At 50.6% G+C, this 19985-nt stretch overlaps 1 protein-coding gene across 10 annotated transcripts in view; it reads right to left on the minus strand.

Moving 5' to 3' along the window:
• ZNF618 (zinc finger protein 618) overlaps positions 1-19985 on the minus strand; it is a 182392-nt gene that overhangs the window by 56690 nt on the left and 105717 nt on the right. For 7 of the 10 annotated variants that reach the window (XM_055271364.2, XM_055271371.2, XM_055271370.2 and 4 more), the window contains exons 3-4: positions 11473-11732; positions 1639-1734 (exon numbers count right to left, since the gene is read on the minus strand). In XM_055271364.2, the coding sequence (XP_055127339.1) occupies positions 1639-1734; positions 11473-11732 (356 nt within the window). The remainder of the gene's footprint in view (positions 1-1638; positions 1735-11472; positions 11733-19985) is intronic. The other 3 variants (XM_055271366.2, XM_055271365.2, XM_055271372.2) reach the window with 1 other exon arrangement.

Here is a 19985-nt window from a genome sequence, read left to right on the forward strand (position 1 = left end):
GTATTACCCTTGTCACACAGGGAAAAATACAATCACGTGGAGGGCGAAGATCAGATTGCATATTTCTTTGTATTTAGCCCTGTGATTGGCACACAGCGAGGGCTCCATAAATCCATGGTGTCTTGCTGCTGTACTCATCTGTCACTGAGTAATAATGCCTCCAACTCTCTTCCTGCTGCCTCCACCCACTCTTCAGCAGTTTCTGCCAATTCCCCTTCAACCAGTGAAGAACTTACGAGTGCCTGCAATGTGCCGGGCACTGTGGCCCCAGCAATGAGCAAGGTGCGCTCCCTGTCTTCTGTCTAATAGGAAGCAGACAGGCCAGCTGGCACAGGGACAACGCAGGATGATGGCGTTAGGGCAGCAAGTGCAGCGCCTGGGGGCACAGAGGCAGGACCCTGGCCCAACTGCAGTGGGCGGCCCAAGTCAGTGTAGTAGATACTGTTTACAGCCAAGCCAAGGCCCGCCTGGCAGGCAGTATGGAGTTCACCCCAAGCTGTGGGAGAGCTAAGGGCACATGCAGCCTTGCCTGCAGGTGTCACCCCCCACAGAGGGAGTCATGGGGGGCATGATGGCTCCTCAGCCTCTCCTCAGCTGGCTCCTGACCCCCAATGCAGAGTGAGGCAGCCTGCCTGGCACACGGAGTCTCTGGACTGAGCACTGTGTGCTGGCAGGAGGGACCCTGAGCCTGCCCCTCATGCAGCCTAAAACCCAGGGCCCCGCCTGCCCCTCGCTCAGCCTAAAACCCAGGGCCCCGCCTGCCCCTCGCTCAGCCTAAAACCCAGGGCCCCCGCCTGCACCTCGCTCAGCCTGACTCTGGGCTTCAGGTTCCCCTATGTGATGGGGCCAGAGAGGTGAGAGGTGGGGCATGGGGAGAGTTCACCAGAGTGGCAGCCCTCAGTGCAGCGATGCCAGCAAACCTGGGTGCAAACCCTGGCTCACCACATCCCAGCAGAGGGAGCCCTGGACAAGTCATGGAACCACCCACACCTCAGGTTTCCTCTCTGTAACACTGTCTACCCCTCAGGGGGACGGGTTGTGAGGGATAACGTGGTGGCTCCTTAGCACAAGGCCTGATCCACAGCAGGCACACGATATAGGTCAGCTGCTGTTACTAGCAGCATTCTCCAAAGTTTATTCTTTGGAACCCAACTCCCTGAATGCACCCCAGCAAAAAGAGGACCACGGCCAAGTGTGCATGAGGGAGACCTCGTGGCGTGGCCTGCCCTGGGGAGGCCACTGCACAGGAGCAGCCACAGGCCCTGCGAAGTCCTGCAGGGAGAGAGGTCAGCTACTGTTTAACCCAGGGTCTCCCAAACACATTTGGCTTGGAACCCTTTTGTCCCCTTGGCCTGTTTCAGAGTTGTGGCCCATAGGAAGTGCCGCCAAAATGCTCTGGACATTCTAGGAGTCCAGATTTCCACGTGCTCTATCGTTCCTCCAGTAGTCCAGTACTTCCACGGTCCCAGTCAGATTTGCTCACATGTAGCCAGGACAGGGGATGGAGAAGGTGGCCCCTCTTGACCCTGAGATGCTAGCAGGGTCTGCTTACTCAGGTCTGTAGCTGACAGCTGTGTCCAGCTGTGCCCCCACCCATACTGGCCCCGGATCAGGCACTACCCCTTGGCCATCACGTACCAGATGCATATCTCAATGCTTGGTCAAAAATCCAGGTCCCTGAATACCGGCTTCGCACAGATCCACCGTGGGGGCTGCCTTCAGGCGCTTTTCCATCTGAATTACGTAAGAAATCAGAAAGAGCCCTTAAAGTTGGAGAATGCCTGGAAGGTTAGGGAAGGGGCGAAGTTGGCTGCACTTTGAGAAGCGTGGACAAGATCACACTGCCTATCTCTTCATTAAAAACCTTGTGCTGGCCAAGGGGCATCCACATGTTCCCAAGGGAGGCTGGCACACGGCAGAATACAGCAGCCATGGGCCAACAGCTCCCTGAATTGTTTTGTGTTTTCTCTATATTCTGATTCATCATATGATTAGAACACACAATTTCTACCCAAAAACCCTCCAGCAAAATCACCCTCCAAGGAGATGTGCCCCACAGGTGCAGTGTCCATGCATCCCCCTGGCCTGTGGCCACCACAGACCCAGACTGATGCAGTGGCGCAAGGAGGGCCTTCTTGGGGACTCAGCTCAGACAGTCCTCAGCCCCGATGCCTGACTCCCTGCCCAGCACGCTCCCTCTTCTGTTCATCCCAGCCACATTTTTCCCTCTATGAACCATGGCTATCACCATCACCACCTGTCTGGGCTCACTTCATCTGCAATGTTTCCATGCAGGCTGACCTCTGCCCCATGGCATGGGTGAGGAAGCAGAGGCTAGGGCAGCTGTGTGCAGCATTTCACCCAGTTCATGCAGCCAGATAGTGGGCTCCGGGTCCTGGCTCTGGGGCTTCTCACACCAGCTCAGTTCATCCTCACAATTCCAGCAGGTAAAGGTGATCATTATCCCCATTTTTCAGATGAGGAAAGAGAGGACCAGAGGGGCAACGCATAGCACCAGAGGTTGGTCAGATCTGATTTGCTCCCAAGCCACACAACTAGCCTCTTGGAAAGCACCAGGAAGAAATGGTCCCTGTGGGCTGTGGCGCGGTGAATCTCAGCATTTTGGGAGGCCAAGGCAGGCAGATCACTTGAGTTCATGAGTTCAAGACTAGCCTGGGCAACACAACAAGACCCCCATCTCTACAGAAAACACAAAAATTAGCTGGGCATGGTGGAGCACACCTGTAGTCCCAGCTACTTGGGAGGCTGAGGTGAGAGGAACACTTGAGCCCTGGAGGTCGAGGCTGTAGTGAGCTGTGATCATGCCACTGCACTCCAGCCTGGGCAACAGAGTAAGACCCTGTCTCTAAAAAAGAAAGAAAGAAGAAAAAAGAAGAACAAGAAAAAAGAAGAAGAAACAAGAAAGAAGAAAGAAGAGGAAGAAGAAGAAAAAAAGAGAGAGAGAGAACCTTTACCAGGTCTCATTTCCGTCCACCATCTTCCCAGAAGTCCTCATGAGGCTGGCGACTCAACATCCATTGCAAGGATGAGCATCAGCTCTGCTAGTGGCTGGCAAGGAACTGGACTCAAAGTAGGCCTTGGGGATCCAGAGCCATGCTACTGCCACCACCCCAGGTCACCTGCTGGATGCCAAGCAAGCTGTGTGTTCCTTTCAGTCATGGCACTTTCCTTAAATGCTACAAGGCAGCAGAGCCCCCCACTATGTCTGGTGCTGCCACAGGACTCCCCAGAGTCCCCTGTTGAGAGCCCTGGGACTGCTGCCAGGGATGGCTGGCAGGGCTTGCCAGCACACAGGAGGCAGGAGCAGACTTTTCCTCTCCCCATTCCTGCTATCTCAAGTGATGCAACAGTCGCCATCCCAACAAATCCGAGTTCACAGGTCCAATTGAGCACTTTCCCTAAACACCCAGCTTAGCTCCCTCTCAGAGCATCAGATAGACCAGGCGAGGACAGGAAGTCTAGTTCCTGAGGTCACAGAGGGGGACACTAGGAAGATGCCTAGGAGAGGATGCAGGCTTCTGAGAAAGAACGTGGGGTAGCAACCCTTTGCACCCAGCCAGGTCTAGAGAAGCTCAGACACCTTTTACGATACACAAAATGTGACAAGATAGAAATCCAAAGCCGGTGAATGAGAGAAGAAAAACACAAGGGTAGGGACAGAAGGCTGGTTCCTTACAATGGACAGTCCCATATTTAGCTCGGAGCGTCTCAGGAGGCACTGTTCAGAGAACAAATGCTTAGGAGTGTGCCCAGCCCTCTCTGTTCAAACATGCAACAGGAGCTGGGTCCAGGGCTTGCCGAAGGACAGGGGATCTGAACAGGGAAGTCACGGACAAGTGGGTTTCCTGAGGCTCTGGGGCTTGGCCTCAAACCAAATGTCCTCTGGAGCAGGGTCTTCTGAGTGAAGCACAAATCTCCTGGGGGTGTGTGGTGGCTGCCCAAGGGGTAAGTAGGTCCATGCAGCCTTAAGAGAATCATCAGCTTCTAAATGTGTTCTTTCCTAAAATCAATGTGCCAGAGAAACTGGCAGGTGGGAGGCCCCACTCACTGGTTCTTCCCACTCTCACCTTCACCCTTGTGCCACGTTACAAACAAAAGACAATCCTTTCACCCACCCCTAATCCTACCATGGTGCCTTCCCCAAGAGATGAAAACCTTGGGGCTCCAAGCAAAGAGGTGACCCTACAATACCGGTGTCGGGCTCAGAAAGTGAGTGGATCTAATGACCAGGAACAACTCCTTTTTCGCATTGGGTGATTTCCAACTCTCTGCTCTCAACAAAATTAGAGGAGGATCTAATGGAGTTGTCAGCGAAGAGACCATTAAAAATATCGTCTGATGATAGACCCCCGTGTGATTTCTGGCATACAAGTTGGAAGGAATTCAAAGAATTGAGTGACACTGCTAAAACAAAACTCTATCCACTGCCAGCTACTTATTTATGTGACTGAGCTTTCTAAGCACTTAGACCTACAAAAACCAAAAGACAGGAATTAAATTAATGCCGAATCTTGTCTCCTTCTAGCAATAAGAAATATTAATTCACAGATACATGAGCCAATTGAGAAAGAAATGAAGCCCTATCCATTTCATTAAGAGATGCATTCTCAGTAATTTTTTACTTTTACATTTACTATTTACCTAAATTTATTTTTGATGAATTGTATGCTAATAACAACTCAATCTGGAAAAAAAATGTTGCAGAATGTAGAGCTTTATGATCCCAGGAAATTTTTTTTTTTTTTTTTAGAAATTTCAATTTCAATTTATGTACATCTTGTTATGGCGATGAGTGTGAAACAGTGATCAATAAAAGACTTTCAAGCATAAAAAATATATTTTACATTAAGATAAAACCCTGTGGGGGCAGTGGACTGGAAATATGAGCTCAAGGAGAAAAAGAAAAGATGTAAAATTTCTGACTGTTAAAGATAGGCTTGTTCATATGTTTTTGAAGTGATGATGGCGGATATCAAATAGTGGTAGTGTTTGGATTCCCTTGGATACATTTTGAAAATTGGTTCACAGTTTTATTTCCGAAATGCCACCTTTTTTTTTTTTTCTACACAATATCCTGGAAATTATATCCTTTGCAATGATTTAAACTTTGGATAAAAATGTTAGATGTCAACTCAAATGTGAAAAAGAATATACAGTTTTCAAAATTCTTTTAGGAGGTATTGAGCAAAAACAAATGTTTGAAAACCTTGGCCTTTTAGGTTCCTGTCACTCTAGAGGTAACCCCAGAGGTATCAATGTCCTGAGGTTTCAGCTAACAGTAGTGGTACTGGTTTTACGTTTTTTGTCCCCTGTTAAAAACACTTCCATACCTATTACGTCACTCTGCCCCCAACAATTCTACTGGAAAGAGGGGCAGACTTTTATTCTACCTACTGACCATTCAAGACACGGTGGCTTAGAGAAGTTAAGGGGCTTACCCAAGGCCCCACAGTAGGGTAAACCCTGGGCTCCTGACTTACAGCCCAGGGGCCCTTTCTAACAGGGACCCTCTAACCCTTCCGACCACAAGAGGAAGCGTCAGTAGCAGAGACAGGATGCGCCTGGGAGGGTGGCCAGAACTCCTCCTTTCCGAGTGGCTGCAGCAAAGAGCTGAGTGTTGGTTCTGGCAGGCTCTTGTGTGAGGCCCTGCCAACAACCTATTGAAACAGGAAACTAACTATCAGCTGGCACGATGAAGCAGGACCTGGCACCTACGCTGCCTGGGTCTGTCACAGGCTGAAACCCACGTGGCTGTGTCTGAATGACTGTCAAGCTCTTCTGTTGCTCCTTCCAGTGCCATAGCCTGGCTGCTGCCTCCTGGCTGGAGCTCCTTCCTCCTCTTTTCCTGGCTCTCTGGGCTGCCCTATGTGTGTGAGAACACCTCTGTACCTCGGTCCTGAAAGCTTGCTGCCTGGAAACATCCTTGCAGAATCCAGTCTCCCATCTATCTCATCCTTGACTCCCCCTCCTGCACTTTGTCCAGTGACCCTCCCTGATCACCTATGTCAGGACAGGGAACTCACTCCCTCACAGGCTTATGTCCAGGTACCAAACAGTTCCCATGGTCACACGAAGTCCTTCCTTTTACTGAGCTGAAATCCCCTCCTGGAGACTTCTCAGTATTGGCTAGGACACCCTGGAATGTGTCTGCTCCATGCGCACCTTGCAAAATGCTGTAAGTTGTGAATATTTAGATTACATCATCCCCCCCTTCAGGTCTCCACTAACGGGGAATAACCCAGTTGGTCCCTGTCCCTCATGTGAAGAGGAGTCAAGTCTGGGCCACTCATTCCCTCCACAATCTCCTGTACTGCTACTGAGGAAACTCAGTTAAGCCTCGGGTCTCCGGGCCCCTACTGCTCTCCCTGGATTCCCTCATTAGTAACCACCTCAGGATTAAGGACCAGTGATTTCACAGCACAGGAAAGAGTACCCACTGCTTGACAGTACACCTGGACCACCATAATGGGATGCGGACATCCTTATCGCTTAGAGCCAGGAAATAGTCTAAGGGCTGGATGCTCTGATTGTTGTAAACCCAACTTGCCTTATCTTCATCAAAAAGAATGGCAAGTAGGTTTCCACTTCTAATTTTTCAATTCTAGCTGACTGGCAGAGACCTCTTGGCATACTGTGTTGAGAAGGATTCTGAGGTGCATCATTGGACAATGTACAGTAATCAATTCGCAGTGTCTGCCATGAACATGGGACTGCCATGAACCCAGAGTGAGGCTGGGTGAGCGAAGTATTCAGGAGGCCCTTGGCACTGCAGGAGCAATGGTAGTGCCTTGTGTTTACTCATCCTCCTAGAGGAGCCCCTGAAACCTCAAGTGTGGTCTGCCCTTCCTTCTTGGGGCTGCCATACAGAGCTGTTCATGCAGGCTGTCAGGTGGGTGAGGCGTCTGTTAACTTCCTTTCTTTCATTTCTGCTTTTATCCAACAAAGTTATGAAGTTTAGTATCTATCATCTCTGCTCTTCTTGCTATAAAAGGAAGCTCCTGGTCTTGCCCCCAAACCCTGCACCACCTCCAACGGCAGTGAATTTCTTTCTTGGAGTGAGAGACACCCTTCTCAGCACAGGGAATTCTCTGGGCAGCAGGGAAGCAGCAGCAACCACTGCAAACTTGGCAGTCAGCCTCCTGGGCACTGATGCCCCTCCTGACTCCAGCAGGAGAAGCTGCCAAATGCCATCTGCGTGTCCATGACCCAGGCTCCCCCATGGGAAGTGCCTTGGATAATGTTTGTGTCACTGGAAACACTGTTTGTCTGATGGCTATTAAAGGGTCAGTGTGGACTCGGGGAGGCTCCCTCATGGCGCAGCACTGGGTGACTGAACAGGAACACTATTCTACTCAGCAACAGAGCCCATCTCTGAGCCCGGAGCAAGGCTGGGTGAGCGAAGTACTCAGGAGGCCCTTGGCACCACAGCACCCAGCACTCCCTGCCAAGTGCCCCAGGAACACGTTAACTCCCCCATGCCCGGTGACCAGGACAACGAATGCACACTGCAGCAGGAGCTCACTTAAAAGCAAGCTCTAACCAGCATCCCACCCCAGCCAGGTCCCTGGGAGAGCTTTCCCTCCTTGATACACTTTCAGAAGCAGGTGGGAGGTAGGTGTTGTGAGGTGGAGTAGGCCCTTCATAACACGAAAGAAAATGTCACCAACTTGCTGGGTGACCCTGGGCAACTCTCATCCTTTCCTCAGGCTTGTCTGCCCCTCTATAAAATAAGGAGGTCAGGGGTACCAAACTGACAGCATGCATAGCTCCACTGCCCACCTCTACATCCAGGGCAGACATCAACAACCAATCATGCCACCCTTTAGAATCCTCAACAGAGAACTCCTTATAGCCAGTAGCAACTGCCTGGACTTAACCCACAAGTTAAAATCTACTTGCCATCTTGAGATGAGAGGAGTTCAAAAGGTTCAACTCTAACACTGGTTTTGTTTTTAAATGCCTTTCTTTCCTGGTGATGAGGCCAAGCCAGCTTCCTCTGAGCCTGACCCTTGGAAGAAAACCCCCATCCCTAGGCAGAAGAGCCTGCCTTCCAGCATGCAAGATGAGCCGCTGTGACAGCAGGGAGCACTCTGGCCCTGCTTCTGTAGGGCTCCACCACGGCAGCTCCACACGTCCCTTGTCACTGGGGCTTCTAAATCTTTTTCACAAGAGTCTGCCCAAAGCAGATTACAAGATCCTCAAAGTCCCCGAATTGGAGGGAAGCAGTACTAGAAGGAACACCAAGGTCCAGACAGGTTTCCCAGTCCAGTTCTCAGGGGAGAAAACTGAAGCCCACTTGGAACCCGTGTCTTCTAACACCTTACTCTGCGCCGACTTTCTTCCCCATCCCATCGTTTCAATATATCACAATGGCTTACTTCTTAGATTGGAAAAATCAGAAACAATGACTATTCCTCCCTCTTGAAGAGGCATTTTATACTATTAATATTAGTACTACTGAGAATACTAGCTACTTGTTTACTAAGCACAATGTGCAGCACTTCACATACATTATCTCATTGAATATTCAGATAGCCTGATGATTTCGTAATTATAAGAACTGAGACAGACAGGGTCCGAGATAGCACACCTATTAAGTCATGGAGCCTGGATTCACTCCCAGTCCAAGGATCTCAGCTCATTCTCCTCAAGCAACACTGTTTCCTTCCACTGCTGCCTTGGATGGCCACACCCATGAGGTGGCCGGGACGGGGACCATGCCTCATTTAACACAGGAGGACACTAAGGCACAGCGAGGCCAAGGACCCTGCTGCTGAGCAGCAGCTGAGCTGGAAATCAGCATCGGTGGCTGGCATGAGGCTCACAGGTCCTGGGGCTCTCACTGTGCAGGCAGCTGGCCTAAGGAAGATTCCCAGCATTTCCCTGGCCTAGCTGCCCAAGGCTTTCCCCACTGAATCCAGACCTCTGGCTCTATCCCAGGATTCAGATTCAACCATCCTTCCCTGGGCATCTCCTGGTGAAGGGCAGAAACAGCTACTGGATCTAACGAGTCTTAACACACACAGATACCAAAGAGAGCAAGGGCAGGTCTCCATTAACTAACAAATCCACCAGTGATTAACACAGTCCCTGGCCTCAGGGAGTGAATATGGATGGGGGAACGTCAGCGCAGGCCCCTGAAAAGACTCACTCTCTCATTCCACACTGGCCTAAGTCACTCCTGCGCCCCCCGCCCCCAAACATTCCTGGTTCACCCCATTCCATCACATGGGAGGACGGCATTTCCCAGCCTCTTTGAGGTTGGGTAGGGCCGTGTGACTAGTTCTGACCAATGACTGTGAGCAGAATTAACCTCTCTCTCTGGCTGCAGCAGTTAATTGCCAGCGTAAGTCTCTCCACAGAGTGCTTTCCCTCTGTCACTTGGCTGGCAGCATTCTACATGACAGCTTTTAGTCTGGGACCAGAGGGGAGCAGAGCTCCCTCTTGACCCACAATGGACATGTACTGTGAACAAGAAATAAACTGCTGTGGTTTTGAGCTACTAAGATACCTTGTACCTTTCAGGATCTTTTGTTACTGCAGCATAACCTGGCCTCACCTTGACAGTTGCAGCACCAGTGTCAACATCACCACTCCCAGAAACCAATACTTTGTTTGGTATTACGGAGTGGAAGCAGGGAACATGGAGACATAAATCAGGCAGGTCCTGGAACCCCAATCTCTAGGGGTTTCCACTTTCATGGAAGAGACAGGAACAGACAGGGCCCCTCTAATCTAAAAAGAAAGTAGAAAGTGCACCAACTGAGGAGCAGGGTAGAAACAGCCCACTCTCACCAGAAGAGATCAAGGAAGTCTTCTGGGAGGAGGTGGCACTGGAGTTGGCCTTGAAGGATAGGTTGGATTTGGGCAAGTGGAAATGGGGGAAGGCATTCCTGGGAGAGGCAACAGCATACACAAAGTACGGGAAGAGCAGACTACACTGGAATGAAAGGTCTGGGAAGACCAGAAGCAAGAAATGGGGCTAGAAGGTTCAGGTTATGGAGGCTCTTAATGCTCTGGCCTCAACTCTAGAGACAGTAGGGAGTCCCAGGGTTATAAGCAGGGGAGCAACATGGTCGGTGTTCTGTTTTGGCCAAGGCCTCTTGGCAGCCAGGGCAGAGGGCAGGCAAGCTGCAAAAGCATGGCCGTTATCAGGATGCTGCCATGACCCAGGTGGGGCTGAGATGGCCACAACCAGCAGGGAACAGCTGGGAAAGGGAGTTTAAGGATGATTCTCAACAACTGGGAAGAAAAGGCACCAGGACTTGAGTCTAAACTTGCAGAAACGAGGCTGTGGTGCCGCATCCAGGATGTGCACCAGGAAGATGGAGGTGCTTGGAAGTCAGTAGGAAGTGAGCCAGAGCTGGACCAGGAAGGCAGCAGAGGCCGGGACAGCAGCAGCACTTCTAAGAACACACTGAGCCTTGGAAACATGGAGGAGGGTGTGGAGGAAAGCAGAAATCTGGAGCCAGACCAGGCAAGGCCTCCACGCCAGGAATGAGGACTTTATTTCACAGACCAGGGGTTGCAAACTTGTGCCCATAGGGACTCTGACCCACAGACATGTTTTGTTTGGCGGATTTCAAAAGGTCAATTGGTTGCCAACATTTAAAGCCAAAAGAATTCCCATCAAAATCTTCATTTCTGGCATGTGTATTGTCCAGAGATGTGGCAACGCTGAGCCGTATCCCCACCCAGCAACCGTCAGCGCAGCAGCTGAGCAGCAGCCGCCCTCCACACACGCGGTGTGCGTTCTCTAACTGGACACGGTCCCCACCACCTGTCCTGTTGGCTCATCTCTATTTATGCTAAATAAACATATTTGTTGGGCCTCGTGGGCATTTGAGTCTGTGAACCTGGCAGCAGTGCAGGGGGCCCCTGAGGGGTATCCCCGGCGAATGCTGGAGAACAGAGGGAGAGAAATTGTTGCTAAGATGTGAGTTTCCACAGAGCTCCTCTGGGCCTGGCCCAGGCCAGAAGAGGCAGGGGAAGCACCATCTGTCACTGATCCAATCCTGATGGGGTATCTGCTCTGAGCAGCTCCGGCACTGGGATCTCCCTCCCTCCAGGAGGGAGAAAAGCAGAGAGGCATTTAGGACACCGAGCAGTAAGGGCTGTGCGAGACCCCCCAGGGGTATGGGAGCCCTAAGACAGACAAAGGGATTCACTGGGCCCCCAGAAGGTTCCAGGCATTTGACTTATACAAGGTATTGACGGACGGATAGGGTCCTGCTGCCCAGCAGAAAAAGAAGAGTTCTCCAGCCGGAAACTGCACAAGCAAAGGCAAGTCTAAGAAGCTGAGATCTCTCCCTGAATGCAGAGGGAAGCCAGCAAAGGTTCTCTCAGCCAGGAAGGGGGCAGAGGCGCCAGGCCCCTTTTCCCCAGGACTCTGACTCCGACTCCATGTTCCCACCCTGGTCTCCACCCTGACCACAGACGCTGGGCACTCACCAAGGGTCTGCTGGTTGCGGACGCCGCCGATCACCACGCAGATCTCGGCAGGCACGTCGCTGGTCCCATCCTTGCTGACCGCCTTCTTCTCCTCCTTGGCCTCGCCCTGCCAGATCACCTCCTGGATGTAGTCATCGGGCAGCTCCGTCTTCACCTTCACCTCCGTCATCGTTCCTTGTTCGGCACTCAGTGAGGCCTCGGCTGGCACTGGCTCTGGGCCCTCCACCTTGGTGCTCTTCTGGCTGCGCTTCAAGCGCTCCCTGGGAAAGAAGAAATTCCGTTCAAGGCCGGGCACGGTGGCTCACGCTTGTAATCCCAGCACTTTGGGAGGCCTAGGCGGGCGGATCACGAGGTCAGGAGATCGAGACCATGGTGAAACCCCGTCTCTACTAAAAATACAAAAAATTAGCCGGGCGTGGTGGCGGGCGCCTGTAGTCCCAGCTACTCGGAGAGGCTGAGGCAGGAGAGTGGCGTGAACCCGGGAGGCAGAGCTTGCAGTGAGCCGAGATTCCGTCACTCCAGCCTGGGTGACAGAGCGAGACTCCGTCTCCAAAAAAAAAAAAAAAAAAAAAGAAATTCCGTTCAATACCTTCTTCCTCCAGAAGAAGTTGGAGCAAGAAAGACTCCAACTCCACCCATTTTACAGTTGGGGAAGCTGAGGTCTCAAGAGGTCTAGATGTGCCCAGTTGCCTCACTTGCCACTTACTTGTTTGCACTTATCATAATTGGAGTTACAAGTGACCTAAAAGGGCACCTCCAGCTGGCTGAAATCAGTTCTTCTTAGACCTCAGTGTGCATACAGATCAGCTGGGGATCTTGAAAAATATGCAGATTCTGGCTCAGCTGTTCCGGGGTAGGGCCTGAGATTCTGCATTTCTTTTCCTTTTTACAGATGGGTCTCACTATGCTGCACAGGCACAACAAAACTCCTGGGCTCAAGCAACCCTCCCACCTCGGCCTCCTGAGTGGTTGGGACTCCAGGCACCATGCCACCACGCCTCACTCAGAGATTCTGCATTTCTAACAAGCTCTCAGGTGGGGCCAGGGCTGCTGGGCCTCAAACTACGCTTTGGGCGGTAAGGGTTTCAGTGCCTTGACGTACGCAGTATCCAGTGTTGTTCCCTTCGTTCCTAGGCAAGAAGGCTGGGGATCTTGTCCAGGCTCTTCCCTGCTCCTGTTTTACAAATGGGAAACTCCAATTCAAAAAGACTCACTGGGTTGAGATGTCATGGAGCCAACACTGTGGCATGGAGGGGGCTCTTCAAACATCGGAAAACATCATCGAGGTAATGATGTCAGTTCTGAAGAGGGCAGGGCGTGGGTCACTGAATGTCCTTCGTGAGGGGGACATTAAGGACTAAAGCAGAGCTGTGACTTGCTCAGGCCAGACATAAAATCGGGGACAGGCCAAGGCAGGAAGCCAGGTGCCTGCCATCCACTCCTGAAGCATCCTCCTTTCAACACAGCTGTCCATGTTATCATCCTAAGGGCCCCACATCCTTCTGACAAGGGAAGCATCCCCATGACTGCTGCCTGTGAGGTGGGGAAGCTGAGGCGTGCACATACTGGGAAATGGAGTCATGTTCCAGGCCCAGAGACACTACCCTGGCCACGCCAGCCTCTCCACTGTGCCAGAGGAGAGCGTGGTCTGTGAATTTCAAGGCCTAGACTCAAGACAGGGGATGCCAGCATTTCAACTGCAGCACAGCAGGGGCACTGGGCTGGGACTCAGGGACCCAGGCTCCAGTACTCGATCTACAATGGGCTTGCTGTGTGGCCTTGGGTAAGATTTTTCTCTTCTTTGGGTTTCGGCAGCCCTGTTTATCACAGGAGCATGGGTTTAATCACATCTGCTGTCCTTCCCAGCTTCAGCTTTCATCCAAGGTGGAGAAAGGTTGGGAAACTGAGCAAAGACAGAGAGGGAAGCCCCCAGCTAATGAGGAGAGGACACAGGAAGACCACGGGGAGGTGCTATGGACTGAACTGTGTGCCTCCAATTCAGATGGTGAAGCCCTAACCCCCTGTGTGACTGGATCTGAAGAAAGGGTCTTTGGGAGGTTAAATGTGGTTAAATGAGGTCACATCGGAGGGGCCTTCATGAGGGGATTGGTGGCTTTGTAAGAAGGGAAAGAGATTGCTCTCTCCCCCACGTGAGGACACAGTGAGAGGGTGACCCTCTACAGCCAGGAGGCAGCCCTCACCAGAACTTAACTGTGCTGACAACCTCCAGCCTCCAGAACTGTGAGAAAATACATTTCTGTTGTTTAATTAAGCCTATGGCATTAGGCATGGCATCCCACAGCATTCTGTTAAAAGCAGCCCAAGATGACTCATACAGGAGGCCAGGACTCAGATGGATGGAACACGAGTGCAAAGGCATGCTGGGAAAACCAGTCAGGAGCAAGGGCTATCGCGCTAACCACTTCCTCGCTGTGGGCCTCAAGCCAGCCACCTAACCTCTGAGCCTTGGTTTCCCTGTCTGCAAAATGGAGTTAACGGGGTTGTCATGCAGATTTTACTCAATGAACACATGGAAAGTACTCAGCACAGCGCCTGGCCTGGAACTGCTCTCAAGACACGGTCACCATGACCACTGTTAATAATGACACACTGTTAGAGCTTCTTTGGCACCCAGTGGCGCCTCCTTCTCATGTGTCTGTCTCATCAGGGCCACCAGACATACTGTCTGAGCTTTTGCCCTTCTCCACGGTAAGAAAGTGTAAAACTGCATGATTCAATTGCCTCAGAATTCATTTCCTTAATTTACTTAAGAAACACTTAAACAGAGCCTCCTATGTGCCCGGCACTGTTCTAACATACTAATTCCTTTCATCCTTAGCAATGACTCTAGGAAGGAAATCTTGGTATTAGCTCCACTTTACAGGCTAGGAACTGTGGCACTGAGAGGTGAAATAACGTACCCAAAGTCATGTGGGTGGTACAAGGTGCGACGGGGACCTGATGCAGGCAGCCTGGACTGGGAGACAAACTTGCAGAGGGAAGCCTCTTCACCCACAGCCGAGGCTGCCCACATCACCCACCTTTGACCTTCAGCATCCAGAACAGAGCCAAAACCAAGGTGCTCCTGCGTGAGCAGGAGGGCAGGAGGTTCCCTGGCTTTCCCGGCTGCTGCTACCTTTGTGGGGGATAATATCATGAGCAAGAGTCCCCCTGGCCCCCCAGAGGGGAGCACGGCCCCGCCTAGCTGCAGGACACCACAGGGCAAAGAAGTCTCAAGTTCTGTGAGGCCTAAGACATAACAAGAACTGGCAGGTCCAGCAAGTCACAAGAGGACAGCTGTGGCTTTAGAGAGGGGGGTGATTCCTGCTGCTGGCCAACAAGAAAAGGGGATCCCCTGGAGGTGGTAAGCTCCCCATCAGGAGAAGCACTGGAGCAGACTGGCTGATGGCCTGGCGGGAGTGAAATGGGCCAAGCACCAGACTTGGAAGTTGGATCATCCTAGGGTCAAATCTCAAAACTGCCAGTTGCAGGTTCCTACATAAGTGACTTGACTCCTCCAAGCCTCAGTCTTCACATCCATACACTGGGGACAAACACAGTACCTACCCCACAGTGAGCGCTGTGATGCAAAACAAGGTAATGTCTATATAGGACCTAGAACAGTAGCTACCAGTGGAGATGTTTAACTGTCTTTTTTATGGTGGGCAGGGGAGGGGCATGTGCAGAGATGCAAGTTTATGTGGCATAGGCATTTGGCATATGGGCTGTGGAGTTAGACCAACAAGGGTTTGAATGCCAGCTCTACCACTGTTCAGTAATGGGATACAGGCGGTGAGGGAGTGAGGACTTTGCCTAGTGCTGCAGAGGTGGTCATGCTGATGAAGCTGATAGTGAATGATGTGTATTCACATTCAAGCTGGGGGATAAAGAAAGCAGCTGACATTCCCATTTCCTAGCTAAGACCTCATGGGTGCTAATGGTCAGGGCCCTGAGGCTCAGTGGGCAAAGAGATGGAAGGAGAGGAAACAGATGGGGCCTTCCGCCCCGAACTCCCTTACCCCGGCTTTCTTCACAGCCAGTGTTCTGAAGCTCAGCCTGAGGCCTCGAGAGCACCTGACCATGCCATCTGAAAAGATTCAGTGTCCTTTCCTGCTCTCAAGTCCTCACCACCATCATGGCATTCTGGTAGGGGAAGGGAGGAGCTGTAGGAGTCAGGCAGGCTGGGTGGAACTCTCATCTGCCCACCCCCACACCCTGCAGCCCTGGGCAAGAGACTCCCTTCTCTGAGTCTCTGTTTCCTTGTCTGTTAAAGAAGGACCATGACTCTTGCCAGCTGTGGGGGTGGGCACAGAGTGGATTTCCATGAATGGCAGCTGCCATGATGATGACGACATTGGTTCATGATGACATCCTCACCTCTGGGAAGCCTTCCTGGCTTGCTTGAGGCAGAGTCAGACTCCCTCTCTGAACGCCACGTCTTCCTTGCACAGGTGACTCTGACAGCCATCCTCCCATTGTGTCCTAATGAACTCATCTTGGCTCGCTCGTCCCCTTCCCGAAATTCCAGTCTAGCTTCTAGTTCATTGCCTTGTTTTATTTCCTTTGCAGCCCTGTTACCTGAAAATGCTTTGTACACTGGCTCACCAAACTGCACTTGTCCTAAGAGTAGGTGGGGCCCTCGGGAGTGTTGTGCACCTCTTATACCCCGCATCCAGTAGGCCTATATTAGGTGCTCCATAAATACGGTATTTGCTGAATGACCAAAAGGATACCTGCCTTCTAGTAAGCAGGCACTGGGACATATGCCTCCTAAGACTCCCTGGGGCCCACTGGAACAGCAGAGTATATCCTTGAGATGGGTTTCTAGAATGGATGGTCACCCATTTGCAACAGGGCCAGGCATGAAGGCATCACAGGAGAGGCCCTCTCCAAAGGCACAGGACGTGTAGCAGAGTCAAAACTAGAACTCGCATCTCCAGACTCCCCATCCTTTGTTCTTTCCACTGAACCACCAGAGTCTCAGGTCACCTGGAGTGCCCTTAACACCTGGAGCTGAGAGTCAGGCACAGGGGAATGTCTTTCTCCCATGAAAAGGCAGCCTCTCCCTAGTTCTTGTACCCACATCTCCCACCCCAAACAAATCAGAGGTCACACTGGCAAATACAGCTGCAGCTGCGTGACCAGCCAGATTCCTGACTGAGTTCGCAGAAGATGGGGACCAGTGAGCCGCCCTCTATCGCCCACGGGCACAACAGCACATAACCATCCCCTCCCTTAAACGTGATGCCCCTGAGTCCTTGCTGTGACAAAGGCATGGGCAACTTCCTTCTCTTCCCCGCCGACTTCTAGGCTTTAGATTTACAAGCCCAAATGTTGCTTTTCTTAAATGCTTTGCATTTAATTAGGTGTCCTAATAACAATGGAATCACAGAAGTACTTATATCACTTTGAGTTAGTGGCGCAGCTCCAACTTCTCTAAAATTTTTTTTTCCATATATCATTTTTTAAAATAGAGCTCATTATTTTAATTATATCCATTTAAATGTACAGTAGAGCCCTTGGATATTCTCAGCACGAATCATTAGGTATATTAGTGAAAAAGCACTTGGAATCTATCTACATGCTGACACTCCATAATCTATTCTATTTGTGTCGCTGTAAAATAGATTTATATATAGATAACTACAAAATAGTTGCTCAAGATATGCTATGAATTTTATATTTAACCCGAGTCACACTTCAACATAAAATCCAAAGTCAAGCATTAAAAGGATATTTTTCAGTAAGTACCTGCTATCCGTGGTCACCGGTTACTAACTGTGCAAGCTGACCAGGAGAGAAGCCAGACCAAGTGGATCCCTGCCCAAGAAGTTCCCTAAGACAGCTGGCCTTTCTCTAAGGTAATGATTCTCAAAGTATGTTCCTTGAAGGTCTAGGGGTTCCATAGCAATGGCTCTTAGATGCACCCATGAGGCTGGAATGGGGATGGTAGTGTTGAGCAAGGCTCTAAGACTCCCCATCTTCAGTACACACAGCTTTGCTTTTTGCCTGATGTATACAGATTTATGCCTCTTTCTCTCTGTGGTGGGGTGAGCAGTAGCCCCCTAAAAGATATGTCAATGTCCTAATCTCCTGATTCTGTGAATATGACCTTATTTGGAAAAAGGGTCTTTGCAGATGTAATTAAGTGAAGGATCTTGAGATTAGGCTCATCCTTGGATTATCTGAGTGGCCCCTAAATGCAGTAAGTGTCTTTATAAGACAAAGGGAGATTTAAGACAGACAGAAGAGAAGTTACAGAGGAGAGGAGGCAATGCGCACCCAGAGAGGTAGAGCTGGAATGATGTGGCCACAGTCGAGGAATGCTGATGGCCACCAGAAGCAGGCAGTGACAAAGATCAGATTTCCCCTGGGGCTTTCAGAGGGAATCTGACTCTTCCAACACCTTCATTTCAGACTTCTGACCCCAAGGAGTGTATAAACTTCTGTTGTAGTGAAGCAATAGGAGCGAAAGCAGCCATAGGCAACCAATACATGGTGCAACATGAAATTTGAAGAAACAGCTCCAAAGCAGTGAAGTTTGTAAATTACTATCTTCCACTACCTTTGGTTTTCTTCTGCTTTATTCCTACTTGATCCTGCTACTGTGTCTGGCCAGGCCAATGTGACTGCAGACTCTGCCCAGGGAGGTTTCAGAAACAAACAAGTCTCTCGCTGTCTCTCTCTCTGGGTCTCACCTGGCAGTTCTTCAAAGAGCTCATGCCCACCTCATCATGCTTGGCATTGACAAGAGCCCCATGGCCAGATGGGGAAACCAAGGCAAGAACGGGGCCTGGGTCTGTTTTATTCACATCTGTATCCCCAGCCCTAGCACAATGCCTGGCCCACAGAAAGAACTCAGTGCACATAGGTGAAGGAAAGGCATGGCCAAGGTCACACAATTTTTAGTGATGAGATTAGTCTGAAAACTTTTTGGCTCCTGTTCTGGTACTGTTGCCACTAAAGCTTGCAGCCTAAGACAACGCAACCAAGTAACTTACCAGTGGATCTGAGGCCCAAAGAGATGCCATTTCAGGCATGTTGGAGGACAGTCCACGCTGATGCTAGGTGCCTGGGAGTATGGCGGCTTTGTTTCTGGGCACAATTTCCACATCATTCTGCCGATAATGCTGACGCTTAAAAGTTCTACCAAGTCATAGTAGATGTGAGCAGTGCTCAGCACCCGGGCCTTCAGTCCTATTTCTGCTGTTGATTCCCTGGGCTGGCTGCCCACCCCAAGACTCAGTTTCCCAATGTGCACATGAGTGAGCAGGGATCAGAGACATCTAAGGCCCTTACACAGGCCAGACCTTTACCCAGCAAGACGTGTGTGTCTCCTTACACAGAGGGGGAGCAAGGCGTACATCTACGTCCCAAGACTCAGCCTGAGGACCCCTGCTCTTCCTCCAAAGGGTGCCATTTATTCTCATACCTCACCCACCTTTAACAATGTTAAGGGTGGAGAAAAAAGCCTCTAATCACAGTGTGTAAATAATGATTTGGTTAACTCCCCCTAGAATAAAACTCCACTCCTCAGGAATGAAGGTGAACTGCTCTCCAGCTGAGCTTAAATACACTCTCCATGAATGCATGCATGCATGGGATGTTAAATGCATTAAGACACATCCAGACAGGACTCTGCCCACTGACCAAGTCCTCCAACTGTACCCACTTCCCACCCACTGACTATATGAGTGCAAGTGATTCTTATCTATTTGCTGATATCGGCAGGCCGGCTCCTTGGTAATCCCTGCTAAGTCCAATGGGCTGTTGCCTCCACTACTCCACCATAGCTTCTCTTTTCAAGGTCTCCAGTGGCTGCCACTCTAATCAATCCAGTGGCCCCTTCTAGTCCCCATCGGACTCTGCCTCTAGCAGCAGCCTCTAACACGACCCCCCTCTCCTCCATCCAGCTGGTTGCTCACTTTGCTCTGTGCTCCCCTGGTGGACCTCCGGCCTTCTGGACATTCTTATCTCTTGTGCTGAATCCTCTTCATCACTCCAGCTCTTACAACTTGATATGCCCCAAGGATCAGTTCTAGAACCTATTGTATTTTTATCCACACTCATTTCCTAAGTGATCTCATGGAGATTTATACTTTTATTTCTTATTTATCTTTTTTAATTTTAATTTTTTAAAGAGACAGAGCCTATGTTGCCCAGGCTGGTCTTGAACTCCTGGGCTCAAGAGGTCCTCCCACCTCAGCCTTCTGAGTAGCTGGGACTATACAGCTAGACTCTTAGTTTTAAATATTAACTACATGGTGTTGAATCCCAAATTGTCTCTCCAGCTTGGACTGGCCCCCCACTGAACTCTAGACCTGCATAAATCCCCAGCTGCTTGACACCTCCATCTGGATCCCTAACAGGCACCTCGTATTTAACAGGTCCAAAACCCTGCTGCTACATCTCTTCTCCCAAGACAGGAAAACAATTCTGCCTCCTAGCCCAGCACTCTTCCGGCTAAAACCTGCAATCTAAGACAACACAATCAAATAACCACCATCATCTCC

This window comes from Symphalangus syndactylus, chromosome 3, assembly GCF_028878055.3.
Source record: "Symphalangus syndactylus isolate Jambi chromosome 3, NHGRI_mSymSyn1-v2.1_pri, whole genome shotgun sequence".
NCBI lineage: Eukaryota > Metazoa > Chordata > Mammalia > Primates > Hylobatidae > Symphalangus > Symphalangus syndactylus.